This window comes from Ovis canadensis, chromosome 9, assembly GCF_042477335.2.
Source record: "Ovis canadensis isolate MfBH-ARS-UI-01 breed Bighorn chromosome 9, ARS-UI_OviCan_v2, whole genome shotgun sequence".
In the NCBI taxonomy this organism is placed as follows: Eukaryota; Metazoa; Chordata; class Mammalia; order Artiodactyla; family Bovidae; genus Ovis; species Ovis canadensis.
Window position 1 is genome coordinate 14,713,215 of NC_091253.1, and position 16,751 is coordinate 14,729,965.

The 16,751-nt window shown below is 43.3% G+C and overlaps 1 protein-coding gene across 1 annotated transcript in view; it reads left to right on the forward strand.

Moving 5' to 3' along the window:
* LMBRD1 (LMBR1 domain containing 1) overlaps nucleotides 1-16,751 on the forward strand; it is a 144,496-nt gene that overhangs the window by 5,615 nt on the left and 122,130 nt on the right. Inside the window, exon 2 of the mRNA XM_069599500.1 lies at nucleotides 4,755-4,931. Coding sequence (XP_069455601.1) covers nucleotides 4,755-4,931 — 177 coding nt within the window. The remainder of the gene's footprint in view (nucleotides 1-4,754; nucleotides 4,932-16,751) is intronic.

The following is a 16,751-nucleotide window of genomic DNA, read 5'->3' on the forward strand; positions in this document are numbered from 1 at the left end:
GCCCAGGTTGCTCTCTTCCTGCTCGGCTGCCTGTTATCGGCAAGCTCCTTCCTCTTCAGTAATGCCTGCCGCTTCAGACTTTGTACAAGTGCAGATATTCTTCAAGTCCAGCAAAAAGTTTATTCCGTTTTTTGTCTGAGCTGCTGCTAAGGATAGAAAGGCTCATCTTCCAGTGACTTCCAGAATAATTTGGGAAAGCTATATTTGTCAATTTAGAAACAAACCCATGAAATATTAATATAAGTAACATTTTATAAAAGAATATTTTCCAAAACAAAATGAAATTAGTAAATTGTTAAGAATTTGAATAAAGGTCTTTTTCCGTCCGTTTTTCCTTCTTCCCTCCCTACATTTCCTTTTATTTCTTTTTCTCCAACATCCATGTTCTGAAGTGCACATTTTTCTTTTCACTTTATTTTTTCCTGCTGTTCTGACACCAGCTGAAATGTTAGTAATGTAAAGAAATTACATGCAACAACTTGGATGGATTTCAAATTCATTAAGTTAAGTAAAAGAAGCTTTACTCAAAAGACATACTGTGTAAGTACATTGACATTCTAGAAGAAGCAGAAGCTGTGGGCACAGATAATAGATAGTGGTTCTCAAGGGCTAGGGAGTGGTGCACTTAGTCACTCCATCATGTCTGACTCTCTGTGAACCTGTGGACTATAGCCCACCAGGCTCCTCTGTCCAAGGGGGTTCTCCAAGCAAGAACACTGGAGTGGGTTGCCATGACCTCCTTCAGGGGATATTCCCAACCCAGGGATCGAACCCAGATCTTCTGTATTGCAGGCAGATTCTTTACCAACTGAGCCAGAGGGAAGTGGAAGAGGGGTTAATTATGGAGGGGCAAAGGAGGTTTTTCTGCAGTGATGGAACGGTTCTTTTCTGTTGATTGTGGTAGGAGAATTTAGAAACTATAACTAGTTAGGTGGTGTTCCTAGTTCATTTCTGGCTCCTGAAGTATGATACCCAAAAGGGAAGTAATGTTACATGAAAAACTAGGTTTGCCTTTTGATGAGTGTTGAGCTAGCAGACACAACCAAGCCAAAGATCAGGAGAAGGGAGAACACTGGGGGTCTTTCCTAAGCCAGTCCTCATCAGCAAGATTGGGGAAGTTTAAAGCTAAGGGTCATACATATTCATGAAAGGGCTTGGGTCTTAGACAGAATCCAAGGAGGGTCAGAAAAGATTAGCATCATCCCTCAGATTCCAGTTGATCTCATAGTTGAACACTTTAGCACAATCTCTAAAACAGACCTGGGAGTGTTTACAACTGATGTACTGTCTTTGCTGTACTTACTTCTCTTGCTTGATAGAGTCATTTGCTTCTGCATCATTTTGTTCCCTCTAGATCTTTAATTACTGAGATCTGTCCAAGGGCAAGCATTGTGGCCAGGCTTAGATCAGAAAGTAGCTTATGCCAAAAATGGCTTCTCATATGTCAAGAAAGCCATGCCTGGATCTCTTTCTCTAGGGAACCCATACCTTGTCTGCACCAAAAGTTAAATCTGTTGAAAAGCGTGAAAGGACAGAACAAAGCTTGTGTCCCAGTGCTTTTATAGAGCTTACTTAAAACCTTGATTTTCAAGTTTGCCTCAGATTGGGATCCTCTGTGCTGATGCCTGGAGAAGCCTCAGTCTCTGATGAAAGTGATTTGGGGGAGGCCGTAAAGAAATTTTAAGTTTTTACCAAGGGGATTCTAACACAGCCAAGGTTTAGAATCACCCATTTAGGATCTGGCTGCCATCCCCTCAAAGTGTAGTCTCTGGACCAGCATCAGCCTTCCTGGGAACTTGTTACGAATACAGGTTTTCTGGACCCTCTCCAGACCTATTGAGTTAGAAACTGCTATAGTGGCCCTCCAGAGAATTCTGATGCCAGAGTAAAGTCCTTTACTACCTGGGTCCAGCCCCGGTGGATCCAGGGTAATTCGAAGCGGGGATGGCGTGGCGAGGAAAAACTTATTTATTTAATTAGAAATATAAAAGAAATTAAGAGGAAATAGTATAGTAGGAAATTTAGTGGAGAAAAGAGGCTGAATAACTTGGTTTACAGGGAAAGCCAATAAAACTTCAGGACAAGAAGTTTGCACCATCTACGTTAGGCCACCGGCACTCATTTGAATAGCGGAGGGTGCCCCTCCTTGGGCTCCCTCTCTTACGGGACTTAGAAGCCAGGGCAAGTAAGTAGACATGGCGAGCCTCCACGCCCCAGATGGAAATTCAGCCAGAAAAAGAGAAGGAGAATAGACCACACGGGGGAAACCAGTCTTTTCAGTGACTGGCCCCTCCTCTATTGTCCAGAACGGCCTTTTATACCTTTTTTTGAATATAGAGATCAGTGGATAATATAAAATTCAGCAGTATCAGCAGCCCTGACTCTTACCGAGACCAGGCTTTCTCTCTGCATACCTAGTTGTATACATAAGTCTTTGGTGATTTACATCATCTTCTGGCCAGAAGGCCAATAAACATTTTATGGCCCTTTTCTGATAAGGGTTTGTCAACCAGAAGACTTATTTGTGTTGTTCTTCCCAAAGTCTGGTGCCACTCTCAGAAAGCACTAAATAAAGTTACATTCTTACATAGCAAGGATACAACAATTTATAACAAGTAAAAGGAGTACAGTGATTTATAACAAAGAGAAAAGTAATTAACTCAAAAGTCTAGTGTTGCTAACATCAAAACTACTATCTTCCTTTTTCTGTATCCCAGTTACATTGATTAATACCCTCCAGGTGCCTAAAAGATGAAGAATATGGAGGCCTGGCAGCAGTCGTTGACTCAACAGTGAAAACCCATCACCAATATAATTTTTAGCTCTTTAGAAAAGGCTCTGTATCTTTAAGATGCTTCAAGCTTTGTGCCTCTCGCAGTTGGGGGGCTGTAAGCAATTCACAAATTGTAAAAAGTCCGGAGGAATCTGTCAGGCAAGTTAGAGAGCCATCAGAGGGGTTTGAGCTGAAATATTCCTTTCATATGCAGGAGACTGAAGCCCTAAGTTAACTTTTTCCAGAGAATGTCAGAAGAGTGGAAAAACACAGTACAATAAGGCAGGCAGACTCACTCTGGTTTTTGGGGGTAGATGTTCAGGAAAACTCAGGGGGAACCCCTGAAGTCAGATCACGCCTTTGCATTTTGTTGGGCTTCCTTCCTCATGACCTTTGCCATGGGCGGGATTCCTCACACTGGCTCCTGGCACTTTACTCTGTGTTAATTTCTGGAAAGATGTTGGTGTAATCTGATGGATGACAGATGGCAACCTCAGTACCTCTGAGTGTACTTTTTCCCCTGGAAAGTTCCTTGTAATGCACATGCACCCATTTTCAGTGTTCATTCTTCTTTGTGTGTGTTAGTTGCTTAGTCATGTCTGACTCTTTGCAGCCCCATAGACTGCAGCCCACCAGGCCCCTCTGTCCATGGGATTCTCCAGGCAAGAACACTGGAGTGGCTTGCCATTTCCTTCTCCAGCAAAAACTATAGAAAGAGAGAAAGTGAAGTCACTCAGTTGTGTCCGACTCTTTGTGACCCCGTGGACTGCAGCCCACCAGGCTCCTCCATCCATGGCATTTTCCAGGCAAGAGTAGTGGAGTGAGGTGCCATTGCCTTCTCGTCTTCTTTATTTAACACCCTTTAAAATGTGAATTACAGTATAATCGTTGATTGCATGGTGATTGTTGACAGTTAACCTTTAGCTGAATGATACTCTTGAACTGTCACAAAGGGACAGAAGTTAATTTCAGTTTGGGTGGTGTTTTGTGATGCTTCTGTGGTAAGAACAGGATAGAACAACTTTTTTAAAAATTAATTAAATTTTTTTTTATTGAAGGATACTTGCTTTACAGATATTGTTGTTTTCTGTCAAACCTCAACATAAATCAGCCATAGGTATACCTATATCCCCTCCCTTTTGAACCTCCCTCCCATCTCCCTCTCCATCCCACCCCTGTTTGAGTTTCTTAGCCATGTAGCAAATTCCCATTGGCAATCTATATGGTAATGTAAGTTTCCATGTTCTTTCCATACATCTCACCCTCTCCTCCCTCTCCTTATGTCCACAAATCTATTCTTTATGTCTGTTTCTCCACTGCTGCCCTATAAGTAAATTCTTCAGTACCATTTTTCTAGATTCCATGTATATGTCTTAGAATATGATATTTATCTTTCTGTTTCTGACTTACTTCACTCTGTATAATAGGTTCTAAGTTCATCCACTTCATTAGAACTGACTCAAAGGCGTTCCTTTTTATGGCTGAGTAATATTCCATTGTGTATATGGATAATAACTTCTTTATCCATTCATCAGTTGATGGACATCTAGGTTGCTTCATGTTCCGGCTGTTGTAAATAGTGCTGCAATGAACAATGGGAAACAACTTTCAGTTACATCTCCTTTAGCTTGGGAAAATGTATAGGGAAAAGTATTCAGAGGTGGTTACAACTGTAATGTGTCAACCATTAATGGTCATACTGTTTGTGAGGAAATATGTAACTGAGCACTGTTATCAACAACCTTTGCTTGTGTTTTTGGTGTCTTGGCACCCCAGTGATGATGTACTGCTTTAATGAACTTGGCTTTGAAAATTATAAATCCTGACTAAGTTTATAAGGGGTGGGGGACTTCTCCGTGCACATCTGAAAGCATCTTTACTTCACATAAAGTGTCCCACCGGGAACTTTAAAACACGTTCTAAAATCAGTATTAGAGCATAGATAAGGCAATAACAAAACATTTCCTTCTGTCTGTTTCAGGCTATTTTGGCGTTCTGCTGGATATATGTTCGCAAATATCAGAGTCAGCGGGAAAGTGAAGTTGTCTCCACCATAACCGCCATTTTTTCCCTGGCCATTGCACTGATCACATCAGCACTTCTTCCAGTGGATATATTTTTGGTCTCTTACATGAAAAATCAGAATGGTACATTTAAGGTAATTATTTTGTCCTTTCATATTTTTGGCAGTTAAGTGTGTAATTAAATGTGTAGCAGTGCAGGGTGTGCTGTGTTTTACTGTTGTCTCTGGGAGGCTGAAGATGTGACAACTAATGTGGAACAGACTGTTCACTGATTCACAACCATCCAGGAAGTCCTTTTGTCAATCAAAAACTTTGCCAAGTGATCACAATAGGTTTTATTTTTGTGCCTTGAGTAGCTCCCTTGAAGTCTGACTGGAATTCCATTATCCAGTTAAGATAATTTAGAAGGACCTTTGTTAGTGGCTGATTATGGTCTTCATCTCTGTGTCATGTTGAAGACCCCCAGTCACTGCGATGCAGGCTGCAGAGGATCAGACCCGAGTTCCAGTCTTGGCTCCTCACTACCTAGTTTGTGTCTTTGGCCAAACTGAACTTTTCTGGACTTCATGTTCCTTATATTTAAAATGGATGGTGTTAGACTAGAAGGCTTCTGAGTTCCTTTTCAACTATTCAGTTATTTATTCAACTTATTTAGTGTAAACTCTGAGATAGAAAGTGTATCTTGTTTGTTTCTAGGTGCCCAGTGTCTGACACGTAGTAGGTACTTAAATATTTGAATGAAATGTTATTTTAATTATCTCAGTAATGCATGGTTACAAAATAACTTCCTGAATTGGGCCAACAGGACTTAAATAATTTAATAATTTTTTTGAGTTAGGTTTGGCTAGATTCCAATTGCTGTGAAAACTCCATTTCTTTTCTATAGGTTAGTCATTCATTTAGCAAGTATTAATTGAGCTCTTAGTATGTGCTGAATGCTGTAGAGAGATAGTAACTAGTGTCCATAGAGTACTTGGTGTGTCAGACCCTCTCCTAAATGGTTTACATATCTTAATGTCCCAACAACCCAATGAGGTAGATAGTGTTATCTCCGTTTTCATAGAGATAGGCAGGAAGCCAAGGTTCAGAGAGATGACATAACCCATCTCAGGTCTGGGGTTTGAATATGCTGTTACTGGGATTTCCTATATGCAGTATATAATTATTGTTTAAGCAGGAGAGTTTTTTTAATTTTTAAGTTTAGAATATTTGGTTTGTTTAGATTTTGTGGAATTACATTTTCATCTGGAAATTTATAAAGTATTTTAATGAAATTATGAGCTTTCCCTTAGATCATGTAGTTGTTCTGGGACCACACTTAGTTTAGTAATCAGTTTTTAGACACTAGTTTTTTTGTTATATTTATTTATTTTCAATTTGTGAGATTACATTATACTTGTTCAAATAAGACTTTAGGAATTCACCTGCCTAAAGAAACAAAAGTATTTCCCCTTAAGACTTATGACATTTATTCTATTAAATGCTTCATTAGAGAAGAAAATGTTTAGCTGTAGTTAGTGTGCTTATTTTATGTTTGTTAAATCTATTTGAATCCTGAGAAACCTTCATGCAGGTCAAGAAACAACAGTTAAGAACAGACATGGAACAATGGACTTGTTCAGAATTGGGAAAGCAGTATGACAAGGCCGTATGTATATTGTCACCCTTGCTTATGTAACTTCTGTGCAGAATACATTATGTGAAATGCTGGGCTGTGTTATGCTCCGAGCCCGTATCTCTGAACCGACCGAGAGAGAGCAAGTCCACCACGGAAATGCAAGGGCAAGAAGGGAGTTTATCTCTAGCGCGCTAGGGCCCAAGTCTCATCCCACACAAGGGAATCCTACAAGAGCCCCGAACAAAGGAGTATGGCGGCTTATATACAGGCAGTTCTTTGTCTCAGTTACAGGAGTAGCTGGCGTTACATGATTGGCCAGGCAGGATGAGTGCATATCCTGTCTCTTTCTGGTAAACATAACTCAGGTCCTAGAGCCCATTGTTTGGTCCCTAACATTCCCCCCTGTCCTTAGATCATATAGAGGAATCTTCCTCTCGGTCTTGAGACACAGTTTGATATTGTTGTCGAAGCACAAACAGCTGTACAGTATTTATGCGTTTTTTACAAAGGCTACAAGTCTATTGATAGTACATGGGCCAAAGGTAAGCATTAGTAAAAGTATTAGCAGGGGTCTCAGCAAGGTGGAGATTAGGGTGGTCAACCAAGGGGATTGTTGAAACCAAGACTCAAACCATCTTTGTTGAGCCTCACGTTTTCGTTTACGTTGGGCTAGTCCCTCTCTTCTTTTGGCCATAGATTTTTTTAACTATTTTTGTGTGATCAGCATAAAAACAACACTTTTTTTTTAGGGCAGCACAGAGTCCCCCCTGAATCTCCCCACAGATCTTTTAGTTATGTCTGGGCGCACCTGGACATGCCCAGAATGCATGATTTTTGAGCTTGCCCCTCTTTTAGGGTATATTTATCACCGGCTTAAGGTCAAAGTATAAGTCTGGCCACCAAGTATTTGGTGGATGTATTGCGGTGGTGGAGTTAAGCATTTTACGTGTTAGTCTATTTTGCAGTTTTCAGGTGATTTTGACGGGTTGGTGCAGGTTCACGCTGGCAGCTTTGGAGCAGAGTAACATGGTCATCCATAACATGGTCTAGACGAGTTGTCTTGGTCTTGTTGACGACGCCGGAGCTTTAGCCTCGGGGTGGACGGGTGTAGAGACGCTTTTTATTTTTTTAGCGTCTCCTTGTTTTGCTGAAGTAGCTGGGCGTACGTGGTTGCAATGTACCCAAGGCCCGATACCGTCAACCTTTAGGGCAATTGGGTGGTAAGAAGAACAACATAAGGACCCTTTTATTTGGGTTTTAGTGCCTTGGTTTGGTGCCTTTTGACCCATACCCAATCTTTTGGGCCAATGTCATGTGAGGGAATAGTTTTTTTATTTTGACCCACATGCATTTTTTGGAGCAGTTTTTAGACATGAGAGTGCACCTTGCTTAAGGCCATCAAGGCCTCTTAGAATTGTCCCAATGTGGGAGGTGGTAGTTTTTTTCCTTTAAATATTGGACATACAGGGGGAGGTCTCCCATACAGAATTTTAAATGGAGTCAGATTAAGTTGATAAGGAGTATTACGAGCACGGAAGAGGGCGAAGGGAAGGAGGGTCACCCAGTCCCTGCCAGTCTCTATAGCCAATTTAGTTAAAGGTTTTTTTAGAGTCTGATTTATTTTTTTTATTTGCCCTGAGCTCTGTGGAGTGTATTTACAATGTAACTTTTATTTATTCCCCAGGGCTAGGGCAAGGCTCTGAACTATTTGACTCACAAAAGCAGGTCTATTATCAGAGCCGATGGTCACTGGCAGGCCAAACCTGGGAACTTTTTTTTTTTTTTAATCTTTTTTGCCACTATCATCGCGGTTTCTCCCTTTGTAGGAAAAGCCTCCACCCACCCTGAGAAGGTATCCACCAACACTAACAAGTACCGGTAACCATACTTGCCTGGCCTTACCTCGGTGAAATCTATTTCCCAGTGTTGCCCTGGTCCTCTTCCCCGATACCTCAGTCCTGCATGTTGTCCTTTTCCTGGCCTCATCTGTTGACATGCCTTACAAGCATGCACTATGTTTTTTACAGTTGTCTGGTGCCAGGGAAATCGCAGGCGCGCAGTTTGAAAGAGCATCAGAGTCTTTTTTCCTCCCAGATGAGTAGACAAGTGTACAGGTTCACATAGTTGCTGTCCCAACTGAGCAGGGAGTATCAAGTAGCTGTCTGAGTCTCGGTACCATCTATCTTTACCTTTTTGAAGGTTGGTGTGTTTTTGGATCTGAGCAAGGTCTGTGGATGAATGCTCAGGGGTTGGGGGCAGAGTTTCCATACCTGGAGGTGGAAGTCCGATCGCCAACACAGGGGTGATGAAATCAGCTACTTTTTGAGCTGCCAGGTCTGCGGCACGATTTCCTCGTGCCGTGGGGCTGTCACCCTTTTGATGTTTAGGTATGTGTACTATTGACAGAGCCCGAGGCATCTGTACAGCCTCTAAAAGTCTACGGATTTTAGGCAAGTTTTTAATTTTTTTTTTTTTAGCTGTCAAAAACCCCCGTTCCTGATATATCGGGCCCTGGATGTGTACCGTGCCAAAAGCATAGCGACTGTCAGTGAAAATAGTTATTTATTTTTTTTGGCTCTCTCTAATGCTTGAATCAGGGCAATTAACTCTGCCTTTTGTGCTGAGGTATCCGGGGGAAGGGCCTCTGCCCATATTGTCTGTCCAGAGTCATCTACTACTGTGGCTCCCGCCCGTCTCTGTCCATCTTTCACATAACTGCTGCCATCTGTGAACCATTTTAGCTCACTGTTATCCAGTGGAGTATCGGTTAAGTCCTTTTAAATTGCTGTTACCCCGGCCAGTATCTCATCACAATCATGGAGGGGGCTATTTTTCTCCAGATTGGGCAAAAGAGTGGCCAGATTTAGAGTGTAGGGCGTTTGGAAATGAATCCGTGGGGTGTCAAGTAGCAAGGCCTGGTAGTGCGTCAAGCGGGCATTAGAAATTTATTTACCTGGGGGTTGCTTTAAAACTCTCTCTATGGCATGAGGAGTGTAGACCAAGAGTCTCTGTCCATAAGTCAGTTTATCAGCATTGTGGACTAAGAGCGTGGTGGCCGTGATGATACGGAGGCAAGGTGGCCATCCAGCTGCCACTGGGTCCAGTCTCTTGGAAAGGTAAGCTACAGGTCGCTTCCGTGGTCCTCATCTCTGTGTTAGTACCCCTTTTTTTTATCCCCCGCTTTTCATCTACAAATAATTGGAAAGGCTTAGATGGATCAGGGAGGGCAAGGGCAGGAGCTTTTAGCAAGGCTCGCCCGAGCTCTTGGAAGGCCTCTTTTATTGGCTCAGTCCATTTTTAGTCCTTGTTTTTTTTGGTCCCTTTATATAGGGGCCTGGCCTTTTCTGCAAACCCCAAGATCCATAACTGGCAATATCCCACAGTTTCCAGAAATTCTCTCACTTGTCTAGGGTTAGCCGGCTCAGGGATCTGGAGGATGGTTTCTTTCACAGCCTGTGTTAGCCACCTCTGGCCCTGTTTTATCTTATAACCGAGGTATGTAACCTCTTGCTTGGCAATCTGGGCCTTTTTGGCACTAGCCCTGTGACCTAAAGTCCCCAAGGTTTGGAGAAGGTCACCTGTTGCCTCTTGGCACTCTTTCTCTGTAGCCACTGCCAGCATAAGGTCATCAACATATTGTAATAAAACAATGGTAGGGTGTTCAACCAGATACTCACGGAGGTCTTCGTCCAGGGCCTCATTAAATAACGTGGGCGAGTTTTTGAAACCCTGTGGTAAGCGAGTCCATGTCAGCTGCACAGGGGTCTGACCACCGTCTTTTTGCCATTCGAAGGCAAAGATCTCTTGGCTTACGGGGGCAAGAGGCAAACTGAAAAAGGCATCTTTTAAATCTAAAACAGTGTACCAAATGTAGTTTGGAGGCAAGTTGCTTAGCAATGTATAAGGGTTAGGAACCATAGGATGAATATCATTTACCCGTTTGTTGACTTTTCGTAGATCTTGAACTGGTCTAAAATCAGTTTTCCCAGGCTTTTTTACAGGCAACAGGGGAGTGTTCTATGGGGACCGGCACCTTTTCAGGACCCTAGCGTCTATGAGGCGTTGTATATGAGGAGTAATTTTTTGTCGAGCCTCTTGACTCATGGGATACTGTCGTACCCTCACCGGGGAAGCACTGGCTTTCAGTTCCACAATGATAGGGGGCCTCTGTTTGGCCAGTCCCATTTCTGCTGTTTCAGCCCAGGCCTGAGGGTATCTTTGAAACCCTGGTTGTACTTTGGGGCTTATTGTCGCTGGGGCCTCTGGCAAGTAGAGTCTGTATTTATCTTTTAATGCCAGAGACAGGACCTGAAGAGGATGCCCGGTCCCATCTAGAACCGACACTTGTCCGTGGTTGAAATGAATTTGGGCATTTATTTTAGACAGTAAATCCCTTTCCAACAAGGGCGCTGGACACTCAGGTATCACCAGAAAAGAATGGGTCACCTGGTGGGCCCCTAAGTTCACTTGCCGTTTTGTAGTCCATCCATATCGTTTAGTCCTGGTTGCTCCCTGCATCCAGCTACTTTTTTTAGACATGGGTCCATCTTTTTGGTTTAAGACTGAGTATTGGGCTCCCGTGTCCACCATGAAGCCAACCAGTTTTTCCTCCACATTTATAGTTACCCAGGACTTGGGGAGGGGCTTCGAGCCCTGACCCCCCCCCCCCAGTCGCTATCCTCACCCGCGTAGAGGATATGACTGTCTAGGGAGGGAGTCTTGTTTTTGGGGTTTTGGGGCCCCCTTTTTAGATTTTTTTGGGGGGGCATTTATTTTTTTAATGTCTAAACTCTTTACAAAATGCACATTGGTTTTTTTTTTTTTTTTAACCTTACGCATTGTCGTTTTTTTTTTAGTTTTTGAGTCTAATTTTTTTTTTTTTTCTTTTGGAACCTGTTTTTGTTTTTAACCCCAGCAAAAAATATTTGGGCCAGCTCTTTTTGATTTTTATGTTTGTTTTTAGTTCTAAATTTTTTTTTTTAATGTGGTCTTCTTTCTCTTTTGGGGTCTCTCTATGATTAAAAACTTTCTCAGCTGTCTTCACTAGATCTTGCAAGGATTGCTTACTTAACCTCTCTATCTTTTGTAACTTTTTTTAATATCGGGGGCTGCTTGATTTATAAATGTTAACATAACTGCCGCTCGTGACTCATCTGCCTGTGGGTCCATAGGGGTATACTGTCTAAAAGCTTTTATTATCTTTTTTAGGAAGGCTGCTGGGCTCTCATTTGGCTCTTGTCTCACTGGATTTATTTTGGCCAAATTAGTTGGCTTTTTGGCGGCCCCTCTAAGGCCAGCCATGAGAGTCTGACGGTACACTCGGAGATGCTTCCTACCTTCAGCGCGTTCGAAGTCCCAGTTGGGTCGCACCAAGGGGAACCCCTCCTCAATGAGGTGAGGCTGTACTGTGGGCCTCCCATCCACCCCTGGCACATTTTTTCGGGCTTTTGACAGGATCTGTTTGCGCTCCTCTGTAGTAAAAAGTACCTGTAACAGTTGCTGACAATCATCTCAAGTGGCATTGTGAGTAAACAGGATAGACTCTAAAAGATCAATAAGACCCTGTGGTTTTTCAGAGAAGGAAGGAGTCTGGGTTTTCCAATTGTACAAATCACTACTGGAGAAGGGCCAATACTGATATGTCTGTTCTCCACCCTCTCTGGCTGGCCCCGCCCGAACTGGAAACGCATGAACAGTGGAGGAGGGAACCTCCGGGTCTTTTTTCGCTACGCCGGCCATTTTTTTTTGCCTTTTTCCGAGTTCCCTAGGCGGGGCCCCTCTTTTTGGGAGGAGCTGAAGGCTTGGTTCTCTTTCTGGCTTTTCCCGATGAAACCTGTGGAACCTGTGGAAGCAAGGGCGGGGAAGAGGGAAGGGACGTGAGGGGCTGAAAAACAAAAGGTTTTAGCCAGGCCAGGGGGTTTTCCACCAGGTCCTGTCAGACCAAAATGTATGGAGTTTGGTCTGGCTGGGTGTCCCAAAGGGTAGGGGGCGAGCACCTTCTCTCTGACCACTCGAATAGTAGGCAGGCTGAAGGTGCCTTTTTGTGGCCAGCTGACATCAAAAGCAGGCCACTCGGCAGAACAAAAAGTTACTAACTTGCTTTTTTCACCAGCAATGATAGATTTTGTGCTCTAGACTTGAAATCAGAGAAGTGGTTAATCATAAGAGACAAAGGAGTAGAAGTTGTTTGTCCCATGATCACAGAAAAGTACACTGGGAGCCAACAGAGCACACAAAGAGCAACACAGACACCACGAATAGACAAACAGATAACAAACGCAAGGTGGCCGCTGACAATGCACTCAATCTTACCTGCAAGATGTTCACAGAGCCAGCCGCCTCCCCAGCACGAAACCGGGCCCCGGCCTTACGCTGACTTAATCCAGTATCAGAGCCAGCCGCCTCCCCAGCACGAAACTGGGCCCCGGCCTTACGCTGGACTTGCCTCTGCACTTTACACCCAGATGCCTCCCCAGTACGATACTGGGCCCCGGACTTAATCTGGGCTTTTGCAACATTAGCACCGGTGCTCAGAGCTCTTATCTCCTAACGAGGTTATTTCCTTTTACTAGGAGAGTTGTCCTCTCTGGCGGGACAGAGATCCCGGACGAGCCCCCAAATGTTATGCTCCGAGCCCGTATCGCCGAACCGACTGAGAGAGAGAGCAAGTCCACCATGGTAATGCAAGGGCAAGAAGGGAGTTTATCTCTAGCGCGCTAGGGCCCAAGTCTCATCCCACACAAGGGAATCCTACAAGAGCCCCGAACAAAGGAGTATGGCGGCTTATATACAGGCAGTTCTTTGTCTTAGTTACAGGAGTAGCTGGCGTTATATGATTGGCCAGGCAGGATGAGCGCATATCCTGTCTCTTTCTGGTAAACATGACTCAGGTCCTAGAGCCTGTCGTTTGGTCCCTAACAGGCTGGATGAACCACAAGGTGGAATAAACATTGCGAGGAGAAATATCAACAACTTCAGATAATGCAGATGATATCACTCTAATGGCAGAAAGTGAAGAGGAACTAAAGAGCCTCTTATGAGGGTGAAAGAAAAAGGTGAACAAAATGGCTTAAAACTCAACATTCAAAAAACTAAGATCATGGCATCCAGTCTCGTCACTTCTTGGCAAATAGATGGGGGAAAAACTGAAAATAGTGACAGATTTTATTTTCTTGGGCCCCAAAATCAATTTGGATGGTGATGCAGCCATAAAATTAAAAGATGCTTGCTCCTTGGAAGGACAAAGCTAGACAGCCTATTAAAAAGCAGAGATATCACTGTTGACAAAGGTCTATCGTCAAAGCTATGGTTTTTCTAGTAGTTATGTACAGATATGAGAGGTGGACCATGAAGAAATCTGAGTACTAAATAAGTGACAGTTTCAAATTGTGGTGCTGGAGAAGACTCTTGAGAGTCCTTTGGACAGCAAGGAGATCAAACTAGTCAATCCTAAAGAAAATCAACCCTGAGTATTCATTGGGAGGACTGATGATGCTGATACTGAAGCTCCAGTACTGTGGCCACTTGATGTGAAGAGTCAGCTCATTGGAAAAGACCCTGATACTGGAAAAGATTGAAGGCAAAAGGAGGGGGTGACAGAGGATGAGATGGTTAGACAGTATCACTGACCTCAGTGGGCATGAGTTTGAGCAAACTCTGGGAGAGAGAGAAGGACAGGGAAGCCAGTGCTGCAGTTCATGGAGTCGCAAAGAGTCAGACATGACTTAGTGACTAAACAACAGCAAAAATTTAAATGTGGCACCAGTAATTACACGGGAAAATTTCCATGTTAAGGTTTTTCCTCTCTTTTTTAAAAACTTTTTCATTATCGAGGGATTCATTCAGCAATTGTATGGCCTTTGTCATAGCTTACGGTGAATGGTGTTGGATTCGTGATCTCCAAAGAAGACATAGCTTCGGGACCAGGAACCAGGCTTGATCACTCAAGAGTTTTTGTGCAGCAGAGTTTTATTAAAGTATAAAAAGGGACAGAGGAAGCTTCTGACACAGACCTCAGAAGGGGGATGAGAGTGCCCCCCTCGCTAGTGTTAGCAAGGGAGTTATATACTTCTTTAATTGGTTATTACAATAAAAAGAATGTTTCAAGGTGGTAAAGATCTTACTAGACCCACTCCTATAACTTATATTTTAAGATAACAGGATTAGCTAGAAGGTTTTCAGGAAGGAGAAACTGTCCTCAGGCAGGGTACATTGTTGTTTTATAATCCTTGGTACAGAGTTTAAAGTGAGTTGTTTGTTATGTAATCATCAGTTCTGGGCTTAAAGAAAAAAATGTTTTATGTGACTGAGGAATGTAGACAAAAAAAGATGTTTGTCCTTTCCTCCTCCTTGAGAATTCCAGACCCCCTATTTCCACTTTGAGATCTCTAGACTCCTTTCTCCTCCTTGGGGACCCCAGACTTGTTATCAGCCTTCCCAGGAATTCCCTCCTTTCATTCCCTCCTTTTCTTTTAGGAGAATAATGTTGCCAAGGGAAAGGGGCGTTGTTTTCATTGCATAACTACTTCCTGCTGTTGAGGGGCATAATCGCTAAATTGTTGAAGCAACATATTCTGCTAAACCCTCATATGGAGGGTCTCTGATCCGAGGGCCTCAAGTAATAGTTGGAGGAGGCTGTGCCGCTCATAGGAGCTTGGACAACCATTTGTAACTTAAAAGCTTTCAGACGGTTAGAAACAAACCACATTTTACATTTACAGATGTAAGGCAAAATAGTCATTAAACCAAGTTAAAACCTAATCAAAATTATGTCCATAGTTAAGGTTCAGTTCAGTCGCTCAGTCGTGTCTGACTCTGTGACCCCATGAATCGCAGCACACCAGGCCTCCCTGTCCATCACCAACTCACGGAGTTCACTCAGACTCGTGCCCATTGAGTCAGTGATACCATCCAGCCATCTCATCCTCGGTCGTCCCCTTCTCCTGCCCCCAACCCCTCCCAGCATCAAAGTCTTTTCCAGTGAGTCAACTCTTTACATGAGGTGGCCAAAGTACTGGAGTTTCAGCTTTAGCATCATTCCTTCCAAAGAAATCCCAGGGCTGATCTCCTTCAGAGTGGACTGGTTGGATCTCCCTGCAGTCCAAGGGACTCTCAAGAGTCTTCTCCAACACCACAGTTCAAAAGCATCAATTCTTTGGTGCTCAGCCTTCTTCACAGTCCACCTCTCACATCCATACATGACCACTGGAAAAACCATAGCCTTGACTAGACGGACCTTAGTCGGCAGAGTAATGTCTCTACTTTTGAATATGCTATCTAGCTTGCTCATAACTTTTCTTCCAAGGAGTAAGCATCTTTTAATTTCATGGCTGCAGTCACCATCTGCAGTGATTTTGGAGCCCCCCAAAATAAAGTGTAATATGTTATACCAGTCCATCTTAGGATTGCCTGTTGTCATCACAGAGTTGAAGAAAGTCTTTTCCTGGAAGTGGAGAAACCCACCATGGGAAGTCTTTAATTGATGAGAAGGGGGAGTGCTCCACAGAGCCAGCAATTTTGATTTCAGTATTATGGAATACAGTGAAGAAATGAGCCCAGGACAGGAACACGTTGTCTTGAGGGTCAAATAGCAGGCTCAGGACTTTTGGAGTCAGCAGAAGCAAGCTCACATAGATTCTCAGACCCATGTCCGTTCCTGGCTCAAACACTGGCTTGTTTGACTCAAAGGCTGGATCAGGAGTTAACCTCCCAGTAATGTCTGTTGAAAAGGCTGAAAGCTGAGTCACATGGTTAGTTCTAAGGCTTTAGGATCTATGACAATATCTGTGTGCAAAACCAGTCTGTTATTGAGGTAATCCCATTTTTCGGGGGCAGGTCATACCCTCATTATTAAAGGTATGGGTAAAACTAAACCAACTGTCTTGTGTTTCCTGAGTTAGCTTACCAAGATGCCTCTTAATAATGTCATTAGTCTTCTCAACCTTTCCTGAAGATTAGGGTCTCCAGGAACAGTGTAAGTGATGCTCTGTTCCTAGAGCTTTGGACACTCCTTGAGTTACAGCAGCTTTAAAGATGGAGTCATTGTTGCTCTGAACTTTAGAGTCTAAGATCCTACTTACATCATGAGAAGTCAGTACATTAAGATTTCGCCCATTAGTAAAGTTAGGAGCTTTAGGCATTAGCAAAACAGTAGTAGCAATTACCCTTAAGCAATGTGGCCGTGGCCTTTTTGCAGTAACAAACAAACTAAACTCAGATTCTGTGGGCAAACTCAGATTCTGTGGGCAAACTCAGAGCGGGAGCCTGCAAGAGAGCAGTTTGAAGAGCCTTGAAAGCCCTTTGAGTCTCTGAGGACCAAACCAGCTTGTCGGTTTGG